Source organism: Nuphar pumila, chromosome 7, assembly GCF_984573655.1.
Source record: "Nuphar pumila chromosome 7, dmNupPumi1.hap1.1, whole genome shotgun sequence".
Taxonomy (NCBI): Eukaryota; Viridiplantae; Streptophyta; class Magnoliopsida; order Nymphaeales; family Nymphaeaceae; genus Nuphar; species Nuphar pumila.
Window position 1 is genome coordinate 7,084,511 of NC_143255.1, and position 27,780 is coordinate 7,112,290.

Sequence of the window (27,780 nt, forward strand, 5' to 3'; positions counted from 1 at the left end):
TACTTTTATGACTTGTGTTCATTTCTCTTTGTCATTCGTATTACAAATAACTCTTCCATTGGATGCTTTGTTCACATATACTTGAATGCATTTTGTATATCATAATACTACCTTGTTTTTCTCCTTATAAATTGTATTTTTTCCCTTAAAAGGTTCATATTTGATGCATTATAAGTGATATTTAGTATATAGTATTAAAATTAATACCTTTTGTATAGCCTATGTGGCTATAAGTTATTAGATTATCATATTGCTTTGAGTATTCATGATTAGTGATAATTATGTAAGCTTTTGGGTTTATAAATAGTTTCTCAAGAATCTCTATTAATGTTACATGTCATTATTGTCTCATAATAGACTTATGATTTAAATCTAAATGGCTTCTTTCTAGATCATATATATTGTTCTTATCTTCTCTTAGAGTCATTGGATCCTTTGTATGTGATATGACTTAGTGCACTTATTCCTTGATTGGTGGATTTATGAATTCATTTTTAAATAATTGTTTATATTAAGCATGATTTTTGTTTGCTTATTAAAGATTGTAAAATTTGTCATGGAACATATTGTTGGGCATATGATTGCACTACATTCGTTTTAAGATTTCGTCTTCTTTATTGAATTTTTTATTTGAAACTTTGACTTTTCAAATCAGTACCTTTTATGAGCTCACCTATTTGGAAAATGATTTTTGTGAATATTTATTGCCTTCTTATAGCATTTGTTGTGTTTATCACAGAATTTTATATGATACATCATTTCTCTTGGCATTGTTATTTTTATCCAGAGATGTTGGGGTGAGTTGTGTGCACCTCATTTTATGTCAGTTTAGATTGTCAATTTATGGTTTGGCTCTAACTGACAGTTTTTTATTTCTTGATCTGAGTGTATTGTATCACTCATTTGTTGTATGGCCATTGTTATTATAGATAATTGTAACTCTGTTTATCTGTGATGGTTATCTATTTATGAAACCATGAAGTTTCGAAAGATTGTTAAAATCTTTATTCTTATTGATAGCATTAGTTTATTTTTCATTACAAGCTCTCTTACCTTTATTCTTATTATGCCTCTTATCTAAGTGTCATTATATGTAGACAAAAGATGTTAATTATACTTTCGTGTGTGATTTTGGCCCATTGTTGGCATTATACTCTTGATCTAGTCGCTAATACACTTGTTTTTTTAATGTCATTAGACAAGAGATGTATATTCACACCTTCGTATGTGATTTTAGCTCATTGTTGGTAATATACTCTTGATCTAGTCGTTGATACACTTAATTTTTTAGTATCATTATATGTAGACAATAGATGTTTATTCACACCTTCGTGTGTGATTTTAGCCCATTATTGACATTATACTCTTGATCTAGTCACTGATACACTTGATTTTTTTAGTGTCATTATATGTAAACAATAGATGTTTATTCATACCTTTGTGTGTGATTTTAGCCCTTTGTTGGCATTATGTTCTTGTTCTAGTTGTTGATATACTTGTTTTTAAGTATCATTATATGTACACAAGAGATGTTTATACAAACCTTCATGTGTGTCTTTGGCCCTTTAGTAGCATAATGTTTATGTTCTTGTTTTAGTCGTTGATACACTTGATATTTGAGGTTTGAATGCCAAGGAGGTGATTGCTTGTGGTAGTCAAACTAGTGTTTTAATTTGCAAAATTCATTCATTATCATGAATGAGATTTTTAAAATCTATTCATAATTTTTCCTAAACTCATTTGCTCTTTTATGAGAAATGATTGTTGAAATATTTTCATGCATTTTGCATTATGCTTTAGTTGTCTGAGTTATTCAATGATTGATTGTCTTACATAATTTGTATAAGTTTATGCTTTTCAAGCATATATTCATTAAAGAATATATTGTTTACTTGTTTGTGTTGCCCTTTTTGTGCTTATATTACGCCTTCGTGTCTTTGTATTGTTCACTCTTAGACTTGTATGTGCTTTTGCACTTTGTTTTTGTAATTCTGCATATTTTATTACATGTTTTTCTAAGCATTTCATTAGTGAAATCTCATATGTGTATGCCCATAGTAGCTATAGTGTGCATTTAATTGCGCTTTGAGTGCTTGGACACTCCTCATTGGAATCCCTTTTTTTGCTTATTTCCAAGCATGTGTTCTTTAAAGATTGTTTATTGATTATTGGTCCATATATAACTTCTTCATTGGTTCTAAATTATTGGATGGTTCATTCATATATGCATTAGTTGTTGGTTTAAATATTGCTTCTAATTAATTCATGCTTATTTATAACTTTCATTGTGTAAAAATTATTTGTTATTGAGTTATTTCTTTATAGTATTAATAATGATAAAAATCTATGATTGTTATACATTAATGTCTTTTGTGATAGATATATATGTGCATGATTTTCATAAAATAACTTTATCATTGTTTGCATCTCTCTTAATATTATTCTATTATTGTTGAGTTTTTCAATGACTATCATGTGTGTAGTTGACTATTCAAGATTCTTGCTTTAAATGATTTTGAAAAAATGTTAAATAAAATTATTTTGTACGTATCTTCAAATATTGACGGTATGAATGATTCTAAAGATATTTTAAGAATATCAAGAATTGATGATATTGAAAATCCTTTATGTAATAGAGTACATGATTGAACATCCCTTGAAGAGGTGTCAAATGGAAGAACTTGATGAAGTCTATGAAGACATGGGTTTCTTCTTTTGTAATTTCAAACTTACACTGAGACACTATAAGTTTGAGAGGTGGTGTTAAGATTAATGTAATATATATATATATATTGTTTTATATATTATAATATATATGGGAGTCAAGTCAAATCTAGTTTGACTAGCTCCCAACCGCTAAAATTCTAGCCATTGGGAGCCATCTCTCATTCTTTAATGAGAGAGGTCTTTCCCTCTTTATTCCACTTCTTCTGTTCTTCTCTCCTCCACTTTTCTCTCTAAATATGGGTGGGTGGGTGGGTGGGTGCCTTTGTAATGTAAGAGAGAGATGGTAGTTTTAAATATTTTTTAGTGTTCTTGAGTGCATTTTGTAATGAGGTTTTTTATGTATTTTATTGTTCATTACGAATGAAATCATTTATTCACAAAACTTGTATTAGTTTGTATCTTGTTAGTATTCAAATGTATTTTGATTTCGCATTTGGATTACGATTTGGAATGTCTTGGGTTATCGGCATTTTCATTACATATCATTGGTTACATTACATTTCAATTTTCAACTTGTGTTTGCTATTCATGTTTCTAATGATAATGATTTAGAGTCTCTAGACTTATTTCAAGAATTTACACTCCCCATGGCCTAGTTTGCAAACTATCAAGTGCGTCAGTATCATGTCCTATATCCACGTCCATGTCTATGTGACAGCTGCAGACCATGGAATTCTCCCAGAAAGTTCCATCATTCTCTTCCTGTTCCAAACATTTACTGCAAATAGACAAATGAAGAATACACAATGAGCTGATTCCTCACAACATTTGCAAAGGTAGCATGATAGCATTTATTAGGTAATTGATGCCCAGACTCCTCAACTGTAGCCAGTTTATTAATACAAGCAAGATATAAAACCCATGCAGCTCTGATACATGTTTTTCTTCCTAGATAAATTTGTGTCATCCTTCCTTGTAGCTTCTCATATCATTTTTCTTGTTAGATTTGTATATAGAGTCTGGACTGCCAAATTATCTGGTGCTCTTATTTGTTATGGAATTCCAGAAACTTCTAATAAACCTAGATGGTGAGTAATTAGCAGCAACAATGCCATCATCCATATTATATGCCAATTATGGTCATGTGAGGGCCATCACTAAAAGATATTAACTGTTGATTATTGGAGAGCCGGTCCACAGGTTTGTCCAAAACTAGCCTTCATTCTATTCCTATATTCCAAGAGACCATATAAGCGATTGATTTTCATCCCCATATTATGCTCAAGCCCAAGATTTCTTCAAATTAATCAAAATCTCAAAAGCTTTTTCTGGCAAGATATTTTGTATGTACGTGATTGGTTCTTGGAGATTTAAATGTCAAAATTTTCCAAGCTAATTTGTCCGTGAGTGATTTATTAATTCTCCAGTCTTTTGGTGCACACACCTCCGCCCATTTTTTCCTACAAATGCAATTTATTTAATTTAGTGCATTTGATTGACTTCATTTATGTGCATTACACCAAAGAATTGAACTTCAACAGGTCATATTCCTCTCGGTTAAAAGACCCTTTGCAGACTAAAACAATTTGACTGTTGCGTAAAATGTTGATCAGCTTGATCTGAAGTTTTATGTTTTGTTTATTTGCACTCATCTCACTTATTGTTGGACAGTGCCATGAATAACATTAGCCATGAGTTCACATAAAGAATAAAATGGTAACTTTGTAATGGCTGGATGGACTTCCAAAAACATTTTTAAACTAAGAGACAGATGAACAAGCCCTAGATATAAGCTCATATCTAGGTGTTGCAACATCCGACATGAAAACAATGATGCAAATGAGCTGTATACATTAAGATTAATTACTAATTTTATGTAGCAAAACTACATGGTACACCTAAACTTCTAAGAGCATAATTAGAATTCAGTTACAAAAATTCCTTCATCTGGTCATCATGTGAAATATTCAACAAGTTCAAAGTAATAAAATAGAGAAAGGTTTCATAATTTGATTACAAAAAAGAGCATCAGTTCTCCAGGAATATTCATTGCTCAGACAAATAACAGTGTTTAAAGAGAAGAAATGTGCAAAAGTGCAAATTACAAAGAACTATTCAGAGTAATAACTGGATTGACATGTGAATTACCAAAGTCCACGAGAAACAAGCAGTGTCCATCTCAGCATGGCATAATCATTTAATCATTGACCACACACCACATCATTGACTGAATAAATAAACACACTTGTATCTTGCAGCATACCTTTGGGAAGTTCATGGTAAATGGTACAGTAGCAACTGCAAAGATCCTAGAAAAATTTTTCATGGTGCCAGCTACAGGATTTCCTTCCAAGCCCTCTTGCAAGTTCAACTAAATTATTGAAGAGATCAGTTATCAGAATAAGCCTTACTAGTCTAATAAGAAGTTTTATATGCTCTACTATGTCCAATACTATATGATATGATGCCATTTTAACTTCTGCAGCTAAAATGATGCTTAAATTATATGGCGCAGCTCACACTCTTCCTAGGAAAAGGAAATAAAAGGCCAAAAATAGAAATCTTGTAAATTGGAAAATAATGTACACTTTGCATCACCTGCTGTATCTTGATAGCATACTTTTGGCTAGCAAAGATATTGAATTAACAAATCAGACCAAATCATGGTCGTCCTCCTATCTTAATTTGAAAAAATTATAGATGACACATGTTTTGTTTTTGGGATTAACTACTCTTGTTCAATCCCAAGAAGCATATTGAATCGGTTTTCCATGCATGCTAACAAAATAAGAACACTAAATTAACAGAAGAGATGCATTCATCCATTGAAGTTTTAGGTTAAGCAAATTTCAATGCTGGAACAGGTTTTCTATACATACACCAATATAGACTTTTATAATAACTTGATCCAACATCACACTCTGGATTAAATCAACCATGATTATCACCGTCTATGGTGTCTGTTTTACCTGATAATGACGCATGGAACTCACATATGTTATTTGAGCAAGTTCTTATGGCATATTCAAACAGCACCAAAACTATTATTTGTCTAATTCAAACTTTAACATCATACAATACCCTTCAAAAGAATTCTCAATTGAAAAAACCTTTGAAACTACAGCTCTACAAAATACAAACACCAAGGAGAACTAAAATTAAACAACCATCTTCCATGCATTGAAATATATAGACCTAAGTTAGTAGAAATGAAAATGTGTTCATGAATAGAAAAGCCGCATACCTCAACAGTTACCAAGAAGGACAATGCTGTCATAACTGGGAAGATGTAGTAGGGGTCAGGAGTTGTTAGATCGACAAACCAGAATGCACCTCCTTCTTTGAAAGATGGGACTTTCTCAACCATATTGGAGATCTAAAAACAGCATAGTAGTGTAAGTTCCAAGAATAAATTGCACTTCAACCCATAACAAGTAGCAACATAAATCTATCAAAATCCTTAGAGAACTGGCCATGTGTTTTTATATACTTAGAGCTTTCAGATGCTCACCATCTTGCACCATAAGAACCTAGGACATGCACACACGAGCGCGCACACACACACACATACAAATATTAAGCATGTAATGTTTTCTGAAATAAATACTAATAATAATCACTAAACAGGAAATTGTGAATCTTACTGCCAAGTAAAAACTGATGAAAACAGGACCTTGGATAAAAATTCCCTTCATTGGGGTGAATGGAGTGACACCATACCTACAACAACAATTTGCCAAACAAACACATAAAAACAAAAAGAATCAACCAAAGATGAAAAGAACTCATACCAATCAAACCGATGCGAGGATTTTAATTAGTTCCAATATACAAATAAAATTGCAAAAGAGGTAAACAAAAATATACACATTGATCTCAAACCATATTTTTACCATATACTTTATAGTAGTTGCTTTAGAAGCATTCAACTGATTCAAATGATCAAAACACCGTTAAAAGCAATAGCATTTTGAAAAATAATAAGTTACTTTAAGAGTAGAGTGAACTTTTGTTTTAAATGAAAACAAAAGGTTATTTTTTAAAAAGTAACATGGTGTACTTATAAATTGAATTTAAAAAAGTGAAAGTAACTTTCTTTGCCATTGTTTTTAATGGTGTTTTGATCATTTCAATTAGTTGAATGTGGTTAACATTGATAATAACTAGTTTAAATTTAGCAAACCTTATATATATATATATATGTATGTATGTGTATATATATATATATGTATGTATATGTATGTATGTATGTATATATGTATGTATAGGGGAAACATTTGATAATGGCAGGATGATGGCATATCGACTCTTAAAGTCATAAGTGCAGGTTGTTTTGATCCAATCAGACCTCATAGATGTTTTCCGCATGTTTCAAATAGTAGGAACCGGCATTTGAATCATGTTTTTTTTTAGTATCACACATTGTAGGGCGTTGATTTCTTAAGCCTTATAAAAACATGCCTGCATGTCATAATCAAGAGACTCAAAAGCCGATTCCCACTAAGAAAACACTTAAATCACATCTATAAGGTTGGTATCATGAACAACCAAAAAAATGTAAAAAGTGAAAAAAAGAGGTATTTGTACCATAGTTTGAAAACTCATCATGTCAACTCGTTGACTCGGCTCAGATCGCCCAGTTACTGGGTCAAAAACGAGTACAAACTCGTTTTGTACAAAACTCGGCCGAGTCACCGAGTTGACCCGACTGAGTCATGGGTGAGTCAAACGAGTCATGGGAGAGTCATGCATATATATACATATATAATATATTTTTTATATAATTACATCTATTATATGAAATATAATATAAATATTATGTATATTATATATAAAAATATGGTTATACATGCATTCACAAAATTACACATTAAATATATTATAAAAACATCATATAATGCATATTATATATAATATATTGATAAAATACCATAAAATATACATAATATATACATATAATTATATCTTTTATATAAAATAAAAGTTAACATGACACGTCCATGTAATGAAATGGTGGTCTTCCACAAATGCGCAAACAACTCACAAACATGTGTCTATTGGAGACACTACAAGCATGACCCTTGAAAGGGTATAAATCGAAGAACACTTGAGAATAAATAATATTTTATTCATACACTAAAATGCTTAAGGGGTCCACCCCTATATATACAAAATGTAGAGTGAGGAGAGGAAGAGTTCTTCCCTATAGCCATTGGACCTAGTCCAACGACTCTATTTGTAGCCGTTGGACTAGGTCCAACGGCTATAGACATGGTCAAGATATAACAAGATCTTGACCATCTAGTTCAAAATGAACTAGAAAAAATAAAAAGAAAGAAAATAAAAAAAGGAAGAATAAAAAGAAATAAAAAATATAAATATAAATATAATATATATATATATTATATATGTATTTACATGTTACATTTTAACATTGCCCCTCAAACTTACGGTACAATGAGCGAAAGTTTGCCTAAGAGAAAGTGAAATCTGGGAGAAGCGAGAGGCTTTATGAAGAAGTCTGCTAATTGATATTCGGATATAACATATGGCAGATCAATGGCTCCATGTAAGTATTCCTCTATGACATGGTGAGAGTCCATCTCAATGTGTTTAGTGCGCTCATGGAACATCTAGTTGCCTGCAATGTAGATGGCACTTTTGTTGTCACAACACATTTTTGAAGCTTGTGTCGCTTCAGTTCCCATATCCGCTAGAATCGTCTGAACCAAACAACTTTCATAGTGGTGGTTGTCATGACTCTGTATTCAGCTTCGGTGGAAGAAAGAGAAACCATCTACTACTTTTTGCACCTCCACGAATTCAAGAATTCACTTAAGAACACACAAAAACCAATGGCTGAGTGCTTTATTATTGGAATCACCTCCCCAATCAGCATCAGTATATGCAATTAGATTTAAAGACGATGAAGCAGACAAGAAAAGTCCTCATGAAAAAGAGGACTTTAAGTATCTAATAATTTGCAAAATTGCTCTCATATGAACAAAAGTGACAGTATGTTGAAACTGACTAGCAATGTGAACATGTGCTATATTTGGCCTAGTAATGGAAAGATAGGAAAGGGCTCCAATAAGCTATCTATAAGGAGTAGGGTCATCAAGGAGTTCTCTATCATCAATTTTCATTTTAACGTTGATAACTTCTAGAGTGTCTACTTTCTTCTCATCTGTAAATCCAAACCTGGAAACAATATCAAAAGTAAATTTAGATTAAAATATAAAATACCCCCGAGGGGAATAAGCAACTTTAATGCCTAAAAAGTATCTTAATAAACCCAAGTCAATATTTTCAAAATGAGTTTTAATTTGATATTTGCAACTCCCTGTTTGTCACCTCCGGTGATGATCACATCATCCATATAGAGAAGGAGAATAATGATGCATGCATTAGATTTCTTAATAAACAAAGCAATGTCAGTTAAACAAAGTTAAAAACCAATATCAAGCATAACATGACTAAATTTGCCATACCAAGTTTTTTGAGCATGTTTAAGACCATAGACAGTTTTTTCTAGACGAAGAGCTTTACCCTTAGGAATACTAATACCAAACGAGGCTTCCATGTATACTTTTTCAATTAGGTTTCCATTCAGGAAAGCATTTTTGACATCTAATTGAAAGATGCTATTTTCTAATAGAGTCCAAGGTTATTAAAGTTCTTACAATGGTCATACAAGCCACAAGAGCGAATGTTTCTTCATAATCTATGTCACAGAGACTCTTCAACTAGGTGCCACACCCGCACCCGATGCAGTCAACCTGACCCTAGGTGCAATCAACGCACCCAGGGTCATTTATGTCCAACTTTTGGACTTTATATATATGTATATATATATATATAATTTTTTTATATTTTTGTCGCACCCCCGCACCCATGTGACATAGTTCATAATCGAAGTCATACTCTTGGGCATATCTTTTTACTACTAGACGGGCCTTATACCTTTCCAGGGTTCCATCACTTTTGGTTTTGACTTTGTATACTCATCTACAGCCTATAGGTGTCTTACTTGGAGGAATATCTTGGATAGTCCAGGTGTTGGCCTTTTCTAATGCATCCAATTATGTTTTCATGGTTTCTATTCATTCTATATGATTTTTAGCTTGAGAATAGGATGATGGTTCAACATATGATTGTATTAATGCAATGGCTTCCCTATATGTGGGTGAAAAAGATTCATAGAACACAAATTTTCCAAGAAGTCTAGAAATTCTAGACGTCCTTCTGGGTGAAACTTCGGAGTATTTTTCTAATGCACATGAAAGATTTTGCTTTCTACATCTTGAATATTGTAAATTAAGATCCCTATGAATTTGCTCTCTATTTCATCATCATTTTCAACAACAATAGGACTTTGATCATTGTCAAAGTCACATTCATTGGATTTTGAAGTTAGATCAATTAAAAAAGAATATTTAGTGACATCCGTAGATTTTTCGAATTCAAAGAAGCTTTCTTTTTCAAAAAAGATACATTTCTTGACACATATAATTTTTTTTTTTGACAGTCGAAACACTTGTACCCTTTCTTATTGTCAGCATATCCTAAAAAGGCACATGGGATTGCAGGAGGAGAGAGTTTGTCATTTTTGTTGGTGAAAACAAAACATTTGCATCAAAAGACTCTTAATCTAGAATAATCTGGAGCTAAATTGACAAGTTTTTCTATTAGAGTTATATTCTTTGAAGATGGCATCCGATTGATGAAATAGGTGGCGGTTAAGACCGCCTCAGCCCAAAACTTTTTTGGAACTTGATTTGCAATTAGCAAGGTCCTAATAGTTTCCATACTATGCCGATGTTTACGTTCGGCTAGGTCATTCTGTTGTAGAGTGTGTAGGCATGATCTTTGATGTGTAATGCCATGTAAATTGAGATAGATTTTGAATTCTTTGGACATAAACTCTTCTCCTGAATCAGTGCGAAAAATAAAAATATCATTCTGAAACTTATTTTTAACCATTTTATGAAATATTTGAAAGTTGGCAAAAACTTTAGATTTATGTTTAAGAAAATAAATCCAAGTATGTCTAGAAAAGTCATCAACAAAAATGACATAATATGCATAACCACCTTTGGAAATAACTGGTGTGGGGCCCCAAACATCCAAATATATTAACTCAAGTGGTCTTGAAGAAACAAAAGTTCTACTAAGAAATGGTAATCTTTTCATTTTGCCAAGAATGCAGTCTTTACAAGAAAAACTTTCATAATTACAAAAATTTTCCAAACTTGGAAAATATTGAATTTTAGACATGTGAGGATGGCCAAGTCTTTTGTGTCATAAATCCAATTCTAATTTTTGAACATTATAACAAAATGCATTATTGGGTAATTCCAAAAAGTTCATGTAAATAGAGTTCACATCCATAGTCAGATATTTGTAAAACAGATAAGAGATTCAAATTTAGTTTAAGGACTATGTAAAATGGGTGCGGGTGCGGGTGCAAGTGCAGGTGGGACACGGGTGCGGCGCAATTTCAAAATTTTTGAACACGGAGACACGACTATATATATATATATATATATATATATATATATATATATATATATATATATATATATATATATATATCCAATGTGTGCATATATGTGGATATTGTCCTCTAAAGTTTGGCAGCAGCACGAGTGTTTTTACTAACTTTGCAATTTGTACTTTTTGCAAATCCAAGTCATTGTTGGTGCTTGGGCACTGCCATGGTATCCTTTGAATTGTTAAGAACTTAATTTTGTTGAACTTGTTGATGTTCACTCATAACAGAGGTTGGTAATGGTCTCCATTTGTTGTGGTTATTCTAATGGTAAAGTGATGACACCATTGAGGAGGATTATCTTGGTGGGTATTACCTTTTTTACTGGCACTAGTTGTGTTTTTCATGGTTTCCTGCTGGTTCAAAGAGTATTCGAGTTTTGTGGTCAAGGTCTGGGCTCATCGATAGGGAGGTCCCCCCTATCCTGAGTTTGAGTTCCCATGTAAGTGCCCCCTTTCTGAAAAAAAAAGCAAGAGGCCCCTTATGTTTGAGTAAGAGCCATGGAGTTCCAAGCCATATATGTGAATATATAACAATATAAAAACACATCTTGAATATGCGCTATGGAAACAGGCTGATCAGCTCACCCTAAGTTGGATTAAAGCAACGGTATGTGAATTAGTGCTTCCTCAAATCATTTGCATACCAACTGCTCATAAGGCTTGTATCACCTTGGAGTGCTCATATGCATCACACTCATGCCTATATATATTGCAGCTCAAGCGAGATCTGCAAAACATAAAAAAAAATGATAAGTTGATGACATTATTTAAATGAAATTAAATTTTTGGCAAACTCGTTGTGTGCCGTCGATGAAAAAATGTCTGACAATGATCAAGTCGATTATACTCTTAATGGCCTGTCATCGGAATATGAGAGCTTTGTGACTACGGTCACCACTATGCCTCATCTTATCGATTTTGTTAACATCGTGTCCGAAGTTGCACCCGTGTCGGGGAGTGTCGACGCTTGTGCGTAACCCCCTAGCCGAGTCCGTGTGACATAGCTTAAGGATATATCTAACTTTTGGAATAAAAAATGGATTTTTTAAAATCTTCAAAACATCTTACTCCTTTTATTTTAAGAGATGTGTCATCGGTTGTAAAAACCTTTGACACACTTGAGTTATTTTTTAGACATTCGGATAGGCAATTGACATTTGGGGTCATGTGAAAAGAAGCACCAGAATCTAAAAGTCAAGGAAAGTTACCTAGATCAAAGAAAAATGCAACATTCGTTCCAGTTGAGGATACCCCCTTGAGAAGAGGTTGAAGAATTTTCACCAATTCAGCCATAAAAACATGTGCATCTTGATCTTTTGACTTAGATTCAACAGATGCAACTCTTTTTTCTTCTCTTCTTTTATTTTGGACATTGAGCCCTATAGTGCATTGGTTTATGACAATGATGACAAATGACTTTTCTTTTATCAAAGTCACAATTTTGCCTTCCAAAATGAGGCAACTTGTAAGTGTGAGTATGATTTCTCGGTCTAGACACAAATAAAACTGAGTCATCATCAACTTTTGGAGTACTTTTTCTAAGTTTATTTTTCTCCATAATGAACTCTTCTATAGTATCAACAATAGAAGGAATTTTTCCACGATGTAAAAGGGTCAATTTGGTGGATTCAAACTCCGGCCTTAGACCATTCACAAATTGATAGAAATACTCCATATCGAGTTGCTTTTAGCGAAGCTCGATATCTTCAGCATAATACCATTTGGACTCAAGAAAAACCAACTCTTTCCAAAGTTCAGACAACTTAATATAATATTCTCAAATAGTTTTGTCTTTTTGAGTCATTGTCCGAACTTTGTCTTGTAAATTGCACACATGTGCAATATCTTTAAAGGAATACATGTTATTAAGGTATTCCCAAGCCTTATCGGCATGCTCAAACTTAGCAAGACTAGAGCATTTTTTAATGTTTACGCTATTGATTAGCCATGACATAATTTTTGCATGCCCTATTCTCCACTTTTTTTATTTCTTTTCATAAGTGGCTAATGCCTTGCTCTTCTCCTCTTTCGTTAGAGGAACCTCTTTCTTGGTAAGAGATAGTTTAGGTTCTGAATCAGAACCATCCCCTATACCCCATAATCCTTTTCCGCAAATGTGGTGCTTTATAATCGAAGCGCACATTACATAATTTGAATCATTTAACTTCATGGGCATGATGGTGATCTTATCATTGTCATCCATCTTTTACAAGGGTAAGAGAAATACGTAGAAGAAAATAGAGAGAAAAGAATAGATAAGAGAGTAAAAGAGAGGACAAAAAACCAATTTTTGAAGTGCAAGTCCTCATTTCTTCAAAAAAATCTTCTTGAGCCAAGAATAAGATGATGAAACACCTTTTGCAAATGAGGCACGAAAATCGAAGCAGAAGCACTTCAAGACCTACGGCCTTCGTGGCTCTGATACCATATAATTAAATGGTGGTCTTCCACAAATGCACGAACTCACAAACATGTGTCTATTGGAGACACTACAAGCATGACCCTTGAAAGGGTATAAATGGAAGAACACTTGAGAATAAATAATATTTTATTCATACACTAAAATACTAAGCATTGCTTTACAAAGAAGGGGTTCACCCCTATATATACAAAATGTAGAGTAAGGAGAAGAAGAGCGCTTAAGGAGCTCTTCCCTATAGTCGTTGGACCAAGTCCAACGACTCTATTTGTAGTCATTGGACTAGGTCCAACGGCTATAGACATGGTCAAGATCTAACACATCTAGTTCAAAATAAACTAGAAAAAATAAAAAGAAACAAAATAAAAAAAGGAAGAATAAAAAGAAATAAAAAATATAATATATATATTATATATTATATATGTATTTACATGTTACATTTTAACAAGCCGAGTCACCGAGTTGACCTGCCGAGTCAGGACGAGCCAAGTGATGAGTCATTGGGTTTTAAAACCATGGTTTATACCTCATGTCACCATTACCAAATGTTACCCTATATTATATATGTAGGGTTAATGTTTGATACCCTCATAGTAAAAAACTGTAATATTTTAAATTTTTTATGTTTTTTGCACATCTGGATCTCCATATGTGATCTATATGTTCGAATTAGTAGAGATCAGTGCTTGGATCATGTTATTGCAATGTGTATGTAAGATTTTGCAGGGGTTGAAAAATCAATGGCCTACAATGTACCAAATTTTCAACCCTCATAAAATCATATTTTTACATCGAAAAAATACAATCAAAGAGTTGATTCTTACTATTTTGACCATGCTAAGGGGTTCTTACCCATGAGGGTACCAAATACTCTCTCTCTCTCTCTCTCTCTCTCTCTCTCTCTATATATATATATATATATATATATAGTAACTTGTATCTTCGAACACTTACATTGGATGAACCATCACCATTGATCATGCGCGATCAAACAACGACGATTCATCATTTTTTTGCGCACTCCAGAGATTTAGCGACGGTCTTGACTGCCACTAAAGCTCTGGGCAAAAAAATGACATTTAGTGGAGGTTCAAAACCATTGGTAAATGATTCTTTTTTGGAAAAAAAAAAGAACGTGCAGCATATTTAGTGGAGGTTCAAAACCAATGATAAATGTGTTAGAATCCTCTGGAACCTGTATTGAGAGAAAGAGAATAGAAGAAGAAGGGGTTGCGGCTGTCACGATTTTCATTACCGAAATCGTGACCTAAACAATGTATTAATATGTTTGTGTGTACAGTATGGGTTCGGGTCTGGTATAATATCCAGACCCAGAATGAAATAAAAACTATACATTAAAAGGACTCAAGCATGATATGACTCGGGTCTGATATGATATCCAGACCCTAAACACACTTTCACACTTTTCACCCCCCCCTCAAGTTGATCGTGGTTTTGAATCATGAACAACTTGCCTTTAAGCATCCAAAAGCGATCTTTTGTCAAGCCCTTTGTAAAAATGTCCGCAACTTGTCTTTCAGTATTGACAAACCCAGGCTCGATCTCTTCTTCTTCAACTTTTTGTTTCACAAAATGTTGGTCGATCTCAATATGCTTAGCGCGACTGTGATGTACTGGATTGAATGACATATTGAGAGCACTTTGATTGTCACACAGCAAGGTAGACAGAGAGATCGTTTCTCCCACTTCAGTTAGTAAATGCCTGACCCATGTGACTTCGGCAATAGCGGCAGTCATGGATCTATACTCAGCTTCAGTGTTTGATCTAGCAACAACCTTTTGTTTTCTACTACTCCAAGAGACTAAATTTCTTTCAATAAAGACATAATATCCTAACGTAGACCTTCGGCATCAGGATCTCCTGCCCAGTCTGCATTACAATATATAGTAAGTTCATGCACATCCTTGCCAGACGACTGTGGAGAATATATCAACCCATCTCCAATGGTCCCTTTCAGATATCTGAGTATCCTCTTAATCGCCTCCATATGTCCAGTACGTGGTGCATGCATAAATTGAGACACTTGATTTACTGAATAAACAATATCAGGTCGAGTAAATGTGAGAAATTGCAACATCCCTATTAGACTGTGGTACCTGGTGGGGTCCTCACACAAGTCTCCATCATGAGTACTTAATTTTTGGTGGAGCACACTTGGAGTTGCTAAAGGTTTGCAGTCTTTCATGCATGCCTTGCTGAGAACATCTATCGTATACTTATGTTGAGTGAGAGTCAAGTCATGAGCCTGACTATCGATTTCTATGCCAAGAAAATAGCGCAAGACCCCGAGATCTTTCATTTTGAACCTTTGACCTAATAGGTTTTTCACTTCTTTGATATGATCTTCAGAGTTTCCTGTGATAACTATATCATCAACATAAATTAATAATAGAGTGATCACATTCTGACTTCTAAAAATGAATAATGAGTAATCCAGTAGAGAACGTGAAAATCCATGCTTTTGAATCTCAAGGGAGAAGTTGTCAAACCAAGAACAAGAGGCTTGTTTTAGGCCATATATAACTCTCTTTAGCCTACAGACATGTGTTTTACAATTTTGCTCTTAATATCCATGGGTTGTTCCATGTAGACTTTCTCCTTCAAATCCCCATGCAAGAATGCATTCTTTACATCAAGCTGACTCAGCTTCCATCCATGTTCAACAGCCAAGAAAAGAATAATTTGAATTGTTCTCATTCTCACCATTGGGTTGAAGGTCTCATCATAGTCTTGCCCTGCTTCTTGAGTGAACCCTTTTGCCACAAGTCTTGCCTTGTATCGTTCAATGGTTTCATCTGGTTTATACTTTATTTTGTAGACCCATTTGCATCCAACAACATTTTTGTCAGGTAGTCTAAGAACGATTTCTCAGGTTTCATATTCATGTAAGACTTGCATTTCATCATTCATGGCTTCTACCCATTTGGTAGAAGTGGTTGTCTGATAGTACATAATAGGTTCATCTTCTTTATTCAGGGCAGTTAAGAAGAGCTGAAAATCCAAGGAGAAATTGTTATAGCTGACCCACCTATCAATAGGGTGTCGCATGCGATTGGATCTTCTGACCTCAAGAGTATGAGAGGAAGTAGGTGCAGCTGTTGAGGTGTGATTTGAAAGGTCTCGCGTTGTCGTTCTTTGTCTAGTATAGGAAATTCCCTTGTATCTGCCTGGTACGGATGATATTTCTTCCCCATTCTGTGGTCCCGATGTGCTAATAGTCTCAGAAATTTCTTCTTACTGCCGCCTACAACCTGGAGAACAAACTTCATTAGAACTAGCAAAAAGCTCAGAATTCAGCCAAGGATAATAAACTTCGATGATGGTAGGGGACATATCCGTCGTGCCAACTTTGTGATCAAAATTGTGTTCATCAAAGATAACATTTCTTGAGATTCTGATACGTCTGTTGGCGTGATCATAACACCTATATCCTTTGTACTCGTCTGCATATCCCACAAATCTACACTTCTGAGCCTTGTCCTGAAACTTGTTTCTCAGGGACCGATCAATGTGCACATAACAAACACATCCGAAGGCACGCAAATCATGATAACTAGGATGAGCTCCAAAAAGACAGTAATAAAGAGAATTATTTTCCAGAACCATAGACAATATTTATCACATGTATGGCAGAATGAAAAGTTTTTGTCCACAGATTGATGGGAAGATTACTGTCAATGAGCATACTCATGGCACTTTCAACGATATGCATGTGTTTTCGCTCAGCAATCCCATTTTGTTGAGGGATGTGTGGACAGGACACCCTTCTACCTATCTTATTATTTTGAAGAAAGGAAATAAAGTCACTAGATGAGAACTCCCCACCTCCATCACATTGAAAGAATTGGATGGACTCACTGAATTGATTTTTTACTAAGGAAAGAAAATTTTGAAACAAAAGAAAAACTTCTGACTTATTTTTTATAAAGTATATTCAGGTGTATCGAGAGTAGCCATCAACAAAAATTAGCTAGTATCTGCTCCCAGGTCCAGAGACAACTGGGGCAGGTTCCCATACATCAAAACATATTACCTCAAAAGGCTTTGAAACTCTCTTATTAATAGAGTGAAAAGGCAATACATGACTTTTGCATAAAAGACAACTGGAACACTTCTGAGTTTTCTCATCCACATTGAGACTTTCTTTTGGAATGAGATTATTAGAAACAAGTTTCTCAATAAAATGACTCCCACAATGTCCTAATCGACTATACCATAAGAAAGGCTTATTACATTCAAAAATACTAAAAACATTTGTTGAAGAGAAGGAACATGACTCTAATGAAGACTTCGAATCCAGATGAGTGGGGCGGACGGGATGACATGGAGCTTCTTCAAAGACATACATATTGCCTCGTCTCTTTCATTCAACGAATGTTTCCCTCGTGCAAAGGTCCTTGACCTGCACAAAGAAGGGAGTGAATTCGACTGAAGCATGATTATCATCAACAAGTTTAGAAACAGAGAATATATTTCTTGATATTGAGATCATGAAGAACATCAGAAAGTTCAAGAGTGGAATGTGACATGGGAATGACAGATTTTCCAACATGAGAAACAGGATAATAGGATTCATCTCCAGTGACAATTTTACTTTTGCCAAAATAATGAATAGGTTTAGAAAGTTTACCTACATCACCAGTCACATGAGTTGTTGCCCCTGAGTCAACGAACCAAGTGCCTTGATCATTCTGCTTTAATTTCAATTCTGACAAGGCGGATATCAACAGATCTTTAATCTCTCCATTGTCTCTGATATTGGTGGACTTTCTTTTTGGTTCTGTCTGTGGAGTCTTTCCTTTATTTTCAGGATTGTGCCAATAATTTACCTTGATATGCCCCCTTTTGTTACAAATGAAGCAAGTGGGGATAGATCTTTGTCCCTGAGCATGAGTCAACATATTTGGAGTGGGAAGCAATCCACGTCCTCCGTGTCCATTTCACCCTTGTCCCCCTCGCCCCCGTCCTCGACCATAAGTCACTTCTGTGGCAAAAACTTCTTGAAAATTTGTATGAGCATGGGTTTCTTCAGAAAATCCCTTCAGAGTCATTTTATACTGAATTAATTTAGCTCGCAACTCATCAAAAGTAGGAAGGGCAGGCAGACACAGTAGTGAAGTGACAATCATATTATAGTCGGGTCCCAATCCACTTAGAGTTTGTTGCACAGTATCACTGTCACTCACCGCACATCCTATAACTGCAAGTTGGTCTGTGATAGTCTTCATTTTGTTTAGATATTCTATGATGGTCATGGAATCTTTTCTCAGCAGCTGAAATTCCATCTTGAAAAAAACCATCCTCGCCTGTGAAACTTGTGAATACGTCTGAACCAATCTCTCCCAAAGTTGCAGGGTTGTACGATTGTCGAGGATTGCAACAAGAACCTCTTGAGACAAAACAGAAATGATGTATGCAACTACTGATTGATCTTTCCTTTCCCAGTTGAGGTATTCTGCATTTTTGACATACACAATTGAACTTGCTCCTTTATCATCTTTCTCTTCTCTCGTAACAAATTCTAGCGAGATTGGAGTGGTTCCATCCAGGTGACCTAAGAAACCTTGGCTCCTTATAAAAGAAATGATTTGTCTCTTCCAAATCAAGAAATTTGAGGTGGTTAACTTTTCGGAAACAAGCTGATTGAGAAAACTCGAAGAAAGACTCGATTGAGAAGAATGAGAATCCATGGAGAAAGAAAAATTAAGGGTGTTCACGAAGTGCTAAGTCTACTGCCCAAGAAGTGTGTTGGTCGCCTTTTTTTTGTTGCGGTTGTGCAACCTTCGAGAGGCTAACGATCAGAGACTGTCAAATTCAAAAGGGAATTAGGTCTGGATTTTCCCCTCTCTTTTTTTGGTTTGTGATTGATGCAATAAGAAAATTTTTTGTTGAACAGAAAATTTTTAACTGATTGTGTTTTCAGACAAAACACAGATGAATATGGTGTGGACAGACAACTGGTATGTGGATATCAGTTGTGACAGCAAGAAGAAACAGATTGAAGATGGAATCGCTGGAAAGAATAAGAATCAAATTGAATATTTACTGTCACACAGCAAATATGGACAGCAAAAAGGGGAACACGCAGTGAGTACAGATCTGAAAAAGCAGACGAAGGAGAGGGTGGGTCGTGAGGAATACACAGTGATTCACGTGAAACAGATTTTCCCTTTTTTTTATATGACGCACGGGATTCACGTGAACAAGGATTCACGTGAACTCCTCACGTGAATTTAGGGATTCACGTGAGACGTGAATCCACCAAGAGTTAGAGAAGAAATGAAGAAACGAGAGGAAGAAAGAAAGAAAAAAAACTGAAGAAGAGAAGAAGACAAGAGACGAAGAAATCCTCAAACCTCTGGTCAGTCACACCCTTTGGAAGCCTCTTCAACCCCTAGATGAACCTGGCTTTGATACCATGTTAGAATCCTCTGGAACCTGTATTGAGAGAAAGAGAATAGAAGAAGGGGTTGCAGCTGTCACCATTTCCATTACCGAAATCGTGACCTAAACAATGTATTAATATGTTTGTACAGTATGGGTCCGGGTCTGGTATAATATCCAGATCCGGAATGAAATAAAAACTATACATTAAAAGGACTCAAGCCTTATATGACTCGGGTTTGATATGATATCCAGACCCTAAACACACTTTCACACTTTTTCAAAATAATCTTTAAAAAAAACGCACGGCATTATGTCGCACATTTGAAGGAAAAACTCGTCCGAAGATACGGGTTTTCCTATATATATATAGCCATACAAAGGGATTGCAAAACTTAAAGATAAAAAAGTATTGGAATGCTGGTCTACTTAAAGTGGCAGGGAGATTCTATGTAAGAGACAACCTAATTACAGGGAGCTTGCAGGGATTTTGATGAAGTGGCTGTGATGTGCAAGACCAAGAGGTGGTTCCGACAGGCTTATCTGAGTGCTCATGCACAGGTTAGTTTTCAGTTGCATCTTGTTACTTTTTACTTATACCGGCTAGGAATGAAGAGTTCTCAAGTAGAACAATTTGGGCACCATGTTAACACTTGTGCCGAATGTTTGCACGGTTAATCACCCTCAATGGCATGAGTAAGGCTTCCAAATGGCAAGCTGTTGCAGTTATTGTTAGGGTGCACAGGAAGACTGCAAGCCAATGTTGTGAAAAGTGTTGAGGCGTAGCCGCATAGCATAGCACTCCACCAAAAACTAAAGTGAGGCATAAGACTCGAGGCGTAAAGCGTAAGCCCCAAAATTTAAAAATAAAATAAAATAAACCTTTAAAAATATCTACAAATACAAATAAATAAATAAAATGCTTTATTGATGAAGCAACAACCAATAAGAAATAGAAAATAAGCAAATGACTTGTTTTGGGTATTTTGCTTTCTTTTTTGTCTTGATAAAATTACAAGATTCAGAATAAAAATCACAATACAAAAAAAAGAATGATGCAAATCATTAATAGAGAAAAAAAATGATGTAATTACAAGATTCAGAAAAAAGTCATCAATACAGAAAAAAAGCATGATTCAGATTGCATCAAAGGCCCATCTGCTCTTTTAGATAGACAGCAACAGCAGCAACATTGAAAAAAAATCATCAATACAGAAAAAAATTATATAATTACAAAAAAATGCATGATTCAGATTGCAATAAACAGCAGCAACAACATTGAAAAAAATCATTATTACAGAAAAAATGATATAATTACCAAAAAATTATCAATACAGAAAAAAGCATGATTCAGATTGCAATAGACAACAACATTGAAAAAAATCATCAATACAGAAAAAATGATACAATTACAAAAAAATCATCAATACACAAAAAAAGCATTTGTTGGCAGAGAGAGAGTCGAGCTTGAGATCTTTTTCTTCTTAAAGACGAGACCCAAGAGAGAGGGATAGACGACTGGCGAGAGAGAGATAGAGAGTGAGTCAAGAGGCGAGAAAGAGAGAGAGGCAAGACGCAGGCAGAGAAGAGAGGCGAGAAAGAAGAGGGGGAGGCGATAGAGAGAGGGGGAGTTAACAGGCGAGAGAGAAGAGGAAGAGTCAAGATAGAGGGAGAGTTAGTCGAGAGGCAAAAAATGAGGGAGAGGTGAGAGGCCTGACCCTATTTAGGGTCGGGCTCAGCCCTAAATTTTGGTCAAATGGGAGATTTGACCCCCATTTGACCGGTGTTGAGTAAGGCATGCGTCGCACTAAGGCGCATGACTCATGATCCATGAGCAAGGTTACCAAACTAGAAAGTGGAAGCGGGAAACAACACGGGAAGCAGAAGCAAGAAGCAAGGCATTTTAAAATTTATAGGATTCGAGAAGCGAAGTATCAATTTGAAAGTGAAATATGAACAAAAAAGGAAGCAATATGGTAACTGAATAGGAATCAAACAAGAAGCAAATAAAAATTGATTATTCTTATATTTCATGATTTTTCAGTAAAAGAGTTAAATTTTTACTAAAATCTAACAATGATGGTAACCAATTTAGAGAAAGTACATGGGAAGTGAGTGGAAGCGTGAGAGAAAATACATGAAAACATGAAAAGAAATGCGAGAAAAGCATATAGGAAGCATAGACCATGTGTGTGGGAAGCATAGAAGAAGAGTGGGGGAAACGAGATTCCCATGAAGTTTCGAAAGCGAGGAGTATCACGCTTCCAATGCGAGTTTTCTGAAAGTGTGTTTCCCACCTACCTAAGAAGCTTTCAGTAACTCTGCCCATGAGGCATGTCCCTTAGGGATTTTGCACTATTTGCATGCACCTCAAGGCAAAAAGGGTCTCGCCTTGAGGCGAGGCACGCTTTTTGCGCCTTGAGGTGTGTTTTTAACAACATTGCTTTAACCTTATTAGTAGATAGTTGCATAGTAGACCCAAGTGACTCCAACATAACAATACACATCTTAGTAAAAATTTTAGTAATCCAAATCCAGGTAACATGTTCTATCTCAATTAAGCACTTGTATCTACTTAACCTGCACTCTTCGACCATAACATTAAAGATGCATACATGCAACCTTTGAGCATTCAATTTGATTGATTTTTTACCATCTTAGTGGTCAAAAGCGCTAGTCGCAAAAGACCCCTAAAAAGACTAGTCAGGACTAGGCGGGACCCAAAAAATAAAACATGAAGAAAAGTAAAAATATTACAATGAAGAGTTAAATTTGATAACAAACATATGATTGTAACTATGAATGAAGTAAAAGTGTGTAATTCAGTGTAATCGTAAAGTTTATAAAATTGCATAGCATTGAACATTATATATATATATATATATATATGTGTGTGTGTGTGTGTGTGTGTGTGTGTGGAAAACACAGACATACATGTAAAAAGCACAAATAAAACAAAAGGGAAAGGAAGAAAAAGAATGAAAAAATGAAGAAAAAAGAAGAAAAAGAAGAAGAAAAAAAGAGAGTAGAGGTGAGAGGAGGAAGAAGAAAATAAGAAAAACATAAAGAAAAAAAAAGGAAAAGAGAGAAAAAAGAAGAAGAAAAATAAGGAAAAAAGGGAAAGGGAAAAAATAAGGAAAAAAAGAAAGAAGAAGAAGAAAAAGGAAAGGGCTTGTGGCGAGAGAAAGAAGAAAAAGGAAATAAGGAGAAAAAAAAGAACAACCTTGTCCCCATGGCCTGGGCGAGGACAACCTAGACAGAAAAACAGGGACCTACCGCCAAGACCCATAAGCCTAAGCGGTGGCCCTACACCTAGCCCATCTAGGCAGCCTAGGCACTGCTTTTGACAACTAAGTTTACCATAGATTCTTCACATGAATAGATACTTGAAATACTATAGCTTAAAATGCAAAATTACATAAATTAAGTATATATTTAATTAAATGAAATACAAGAAGCAACTCAAAATCACAACATGATGTACATTGAAATTTTTAAAGAACATTCCAGACTCTTTTAGATGATCGATTCTTATGCAAAATACAGAACAAAAGGCAAAAGATTAATACTCTTTATACAGTTTCTTCACTCTTTGCCTGCTCTCTTGCAGGGTCTCCACATCTGTGGCCTGCAATGAATGCATTTTTATTCTTGGTGAAAATGAACCAGCAAGTTCAACGATCAGATCATATCACAACAGCTTCTTTTATGGTAATAATTCAATTTAAGGCATGAAGCAGAAAACAAGGAAACTGGGAGTGCAAGACATACTTCACGCATCTGTTTACTGATTTTCTCTAAATGTGGCCGCATCAGCTGCATAAACATTCCAAAGAGAACATTTAAGTTAAAAGACCTGCTGAAGATATTAAAATAAATACCCAGAACAAAATGAAAAGTGAAGAGACAAAGCAAGGTTGGCAGATATAACAATTCAAAAGGTTAACCTAATCAGTTAGTGAGAACAAGGATGGGATAAAGACAAGGTGGGTGCACCAAAGTTTGCAAGAGAAAATTTTTGTTATGTTACTTTGGAGTGAAAGAAAACTATAGTGAACAGTTATTATGTGGTAATTCATTGCTAACATGAAGAATAAGAACCAAGGCCCATGTTCAAGGACCTGTCACCAATAACTTGTAAACCAAGTTCAGAATAAAATGAAGTCATCCAACATTAGGTCCCGAGCCGTGGACTACTATCTCTTGGTCTGCTCTGCTTTCACTGTTAAAGAACCCAGAATGATGTAAAGAAATCAGATTTCCTGAAGTAGGATGATCTACTTGTTGCTTAAGTCAAGCAGGTAAAGGATATTGATTGGCCACAAAAGGAAGGTCAATCTACCTCACTGAGACCTAATTGTTACTCTTGTAGCAGCAGTTTTAGTTTTCAGCATGTCCAAGTGACATACTATGGTCTTTTCAAAAGTTGGACACTAAGTTCCAAAGTTGAGAATATGCATAGCATATCACCATCTCAATCTAACAAAAACATAATTTCTTAGTTTTATAGTCTATAGCTTAGTTGTCAAAGGTGGCACCTAGGTGCCGCCTAGGTGCAGTCCCACTGCCTGGGCTACCAGGTTTGGGTGGTGGGGCCTTATATTACCGCTTAGGCTACGACTACCTAGGCTTTTCTTTAAGTTTTTTTTTAAGTCATATCATTTGTTTTCTTCTTCGAGGAGGAAGAGAAGAAGAAGGATAAGACATGTTATTTGTCTATTGATTGTATTATGTCTATTGTTGAGAAGAAGAAGATAAATTATTTGTCTATTGCTTGTATTATGTCTATTGTTGAGAAGAAGAAGACATTATTTGTCATGTCTATTGTTGTTAATTTTTTTGTATACATGATTTTATTTTTTGTGTATTGTTCATTCACATTGTTAGTTATATGGTTTGTTTATTCAATTGTAAATTTATTCTTAATTTGTTTGAGCAGGTTAAAGTTATGTAATATAATTGCTTTACAGTGTTCAACGACATATTATTTGTCTATTGCTTATTGTTGATTGATTTTATATTGTATACATGTTTTTTATGTTTTTTCAATTTTTTTTATTTGGGGTACTGCCTAGGCCTTTTTAGGGGCTGACTGCCTAGGCTCCGCCTAGCGCCTATGACAACTAAGGTCTATATGATGCAAGAATAAAAATAACATAAAAGATTACCAGTTTAGTTATGAAAAAATACATCAGCAAGTAGCAAGAAATACAAAAAATATGAGACATTTCTTTTTGTGAAGGTATGCTAAAGTCTTTTTCAGACTCAAGCAACAATACCACAGATTTAGACAATAATACCAATCAACTAAGATAAAGTAACAGAATATATAAAGCAACAGATACACAGACAGAATTGAAACCACAACATACTGTGAGTTTTGAAGTAGCTTTGAGCTGATTTATTAGGAGAGGAATAGTTGCCCCACGAATCAAAACAGTTGTTACAGCAATAGCAGCCCACCTAAAATAAGGAAAAGAAAAAAAAACATAGATAAGCATAAAAGATACAAAATACGTGTATTATATAAGTACATACATCAAGTTGATATAAACAATTTCTCATCAATCTGAAAAGCAATCAGCATGATGTACACCAAAATCTGTGAAAGTACTAATATCACCCACTCTACACATTACCAGTGAGATTTATTTGTCCTTGATAAGCATACCCCGGCAACATTTGAAGTCAGTGATTAACCAAACCATAAGATTGGTAAAAATATGGTGGTTACCCATTAGAGACCAAAAAAATTAGACACTTGATGACTAAATAAAGGTTGCTCAATTCAATTTAAAGCAACTAAGTATTTACTATATTGTTGAAAGAGCTATTTATTGCACTCACTTAACGATGCCTCATATAAAATCAAGTATCTAATTTTAACTGCTTATCATGAAAGGATGTAGGCAAGAGCATCAACGCGAGGTGATTGGCAATAGGCTTATCAGACAAAGGATCAACCATCACCAGATAACTAGTAGAACAGAAGCTTGGCAATTGTCTATTGATCATTGCTGCATAAAGAGATCTGAAACCTAAACTTTCACATAATTGACAATCAACCTTTCCTAGTAATTCTAACTCAATCATGGGTCCAATTCTTGATCACTATAAAAATGGTGAGGAGTCTTACTCGCTTTCTAAGCTAAATCCAACAAAAGCTCGTAACTGAATCAAGATTGATGTTTTATCATTTGTGGTCTTTCATGACATCTATGGTTAGAAGGAAAGAGCATAATTTCTAGTAATGAAATAGAGAACATGTTCTTGATCCACACATCATATTCAGAATGACATCAAGATACTTACAAAAGAAAATGGAAATGACAGAGGCTATGTTATGATAGTTAGGGTGCTACATTAAATTATATCATTTACACCACTAACCAGAAGCATCTGAGGTCTTATACATGATTATAACATCTTCCCTTGCCACTATGTACTGAAAAGAAACCAATCACCTCTAGTACTTCAAATTTGATGAAATTATTCTTCAATTAGAAAAGAGAAAAGGGAAAGTGTACGATCTCAACCTTGGCATCCTCCAGTATTAGATACTTTTTTTGAAATTTGCACATCAAATGCATTCATAATCAGAGCTTCTATCGTTTTTACCCTACCCTTTCATGGTTGACTGGTCCAAACTCTTCAATTCCTAGTGACTTTTTGTCTCTCTTCAGCATATACAACTTGGAACTTCCCCTCGATCCCCATCCTTTACCATAGAGAAGGGGAAGTCCTTTTGGAAAGTTTTGAACCATTTCAATAATGCCCTAACGCTTCACTTTGCAAGTGCTTTTTGGGTACAAAGGAAAGATCTGTTCTTTTGTCATAGATAAAGAACGAACAAAAAGAAGGGTTTCACGTGGTCCAAGAGTGTCTTTAGCTATCTCTCTCTGGAACGCAAGACCCATCCCGATTCTGGAGCCTCGGAACTCCACTCCCATGCCTTGTTCCCTCGACTGGTTTCTATTCCACAGAGTTGCGTCTTCGGGTTTCTAATTGGTGCTCTAGGTCTTCCCCGCAGTTGGATCCTTTGGGAGTTCAGGGGTAGGAGATGAAGCCTGAGCAGCAGCCCCCACAAGTATCATCTTACTGTTCCCATCCCCTTCATTGAGCATCCCCCCATTCCATGTAAAACAATTCTCTTTGATGAAGCAATTGCAGAAACAATTTATAAAAGATATGCCTACAATTTCTGCAAATAAATCGTGTATTTCATTGCTATTTGACCCAAAAATGTTTAATATGAATCTAGCGGAAATGTGACATTAATTTCTGCAAATAATAATCTGCACACACCATCAAATAAGAGAGATCTTCCTAAAGGTCTTCCTAACCTACATGCCCCACGAGTATTCAACTATAGATGACCAACACTCCAACTACTTGAATCTGAAAGAACAGACTATAATTTAAAGCTTGAATCCTTAAGATTCTTGGGGACATGACCAGTACAAAGACAAACTTGTGTTTTTCAACTATACTCAGAAAAAGGAAGAGATGGTTAACATTTCTTTCTTAGTGTCAAACACCAGACAATTACTAACCTTTTGATATCCCTTCATGATATTTTTCTCCTCCAGTGTAAGATTCTTTAAGCCACAAGAGCAAAATCTAACTCATAGAGAGGGATCTGGTTCCCAACTGGGACAGAAGGGGATCAGGATAATTTACCCCAGGATCAAATTATGGCAAACGTACCAAATAAATTATTGTTCCTCTCTTGCGT

At 35.0% G+C, this 27,780-nt stretch overlaps 1 protein-coding gene across 2 annotated transcripts in view; it reads right to left on the reverse strand.

Moving 5' to 3' along the window:
* Nucleotides 1-27,780, reverse strand: part of LOC149831013 (mitochondrial inner membrane protein OXA1-like) — a 36,511-nt gene that overhangs the window by 2,835 nt on the left and 5,896 nt on the right. For both annotated transcript variants that reach the window (XM_090011956.1, XM_090011955.1), the window contains exons 2-7: nucleotides 25,418-25,508; nucleotides 23,817-23,861; nucleotides 23,615-23,673; nucleotides 6,312-6,387; nucleotides 5,912-6,043; nucleotides 4,931-5,038 (exon numbers count right to left, since the gene is read on the reverse strand). In XM_090011956.1, the coding sequence (XP_089868082.1) occupies nucleotides 4,931-5,038; nucleotides 5,912-6,043; nucleotides 6,312-6,387; nucleotides 23,615-23,673; nucleotides 23,817-23,861; nucleotides 25,418-25,508 (511 nt within the window). The remainder of the gene's footprint in view (nucleotides 1-4,930; nucleotides 5,039-5,911; nucleotides 6,044-6,311; nucleotides 6,388-23,614; nucleotides 23,674-23,816; nucleotides 23,862-25,417; nucleotides 25,509-27,780) is intronic.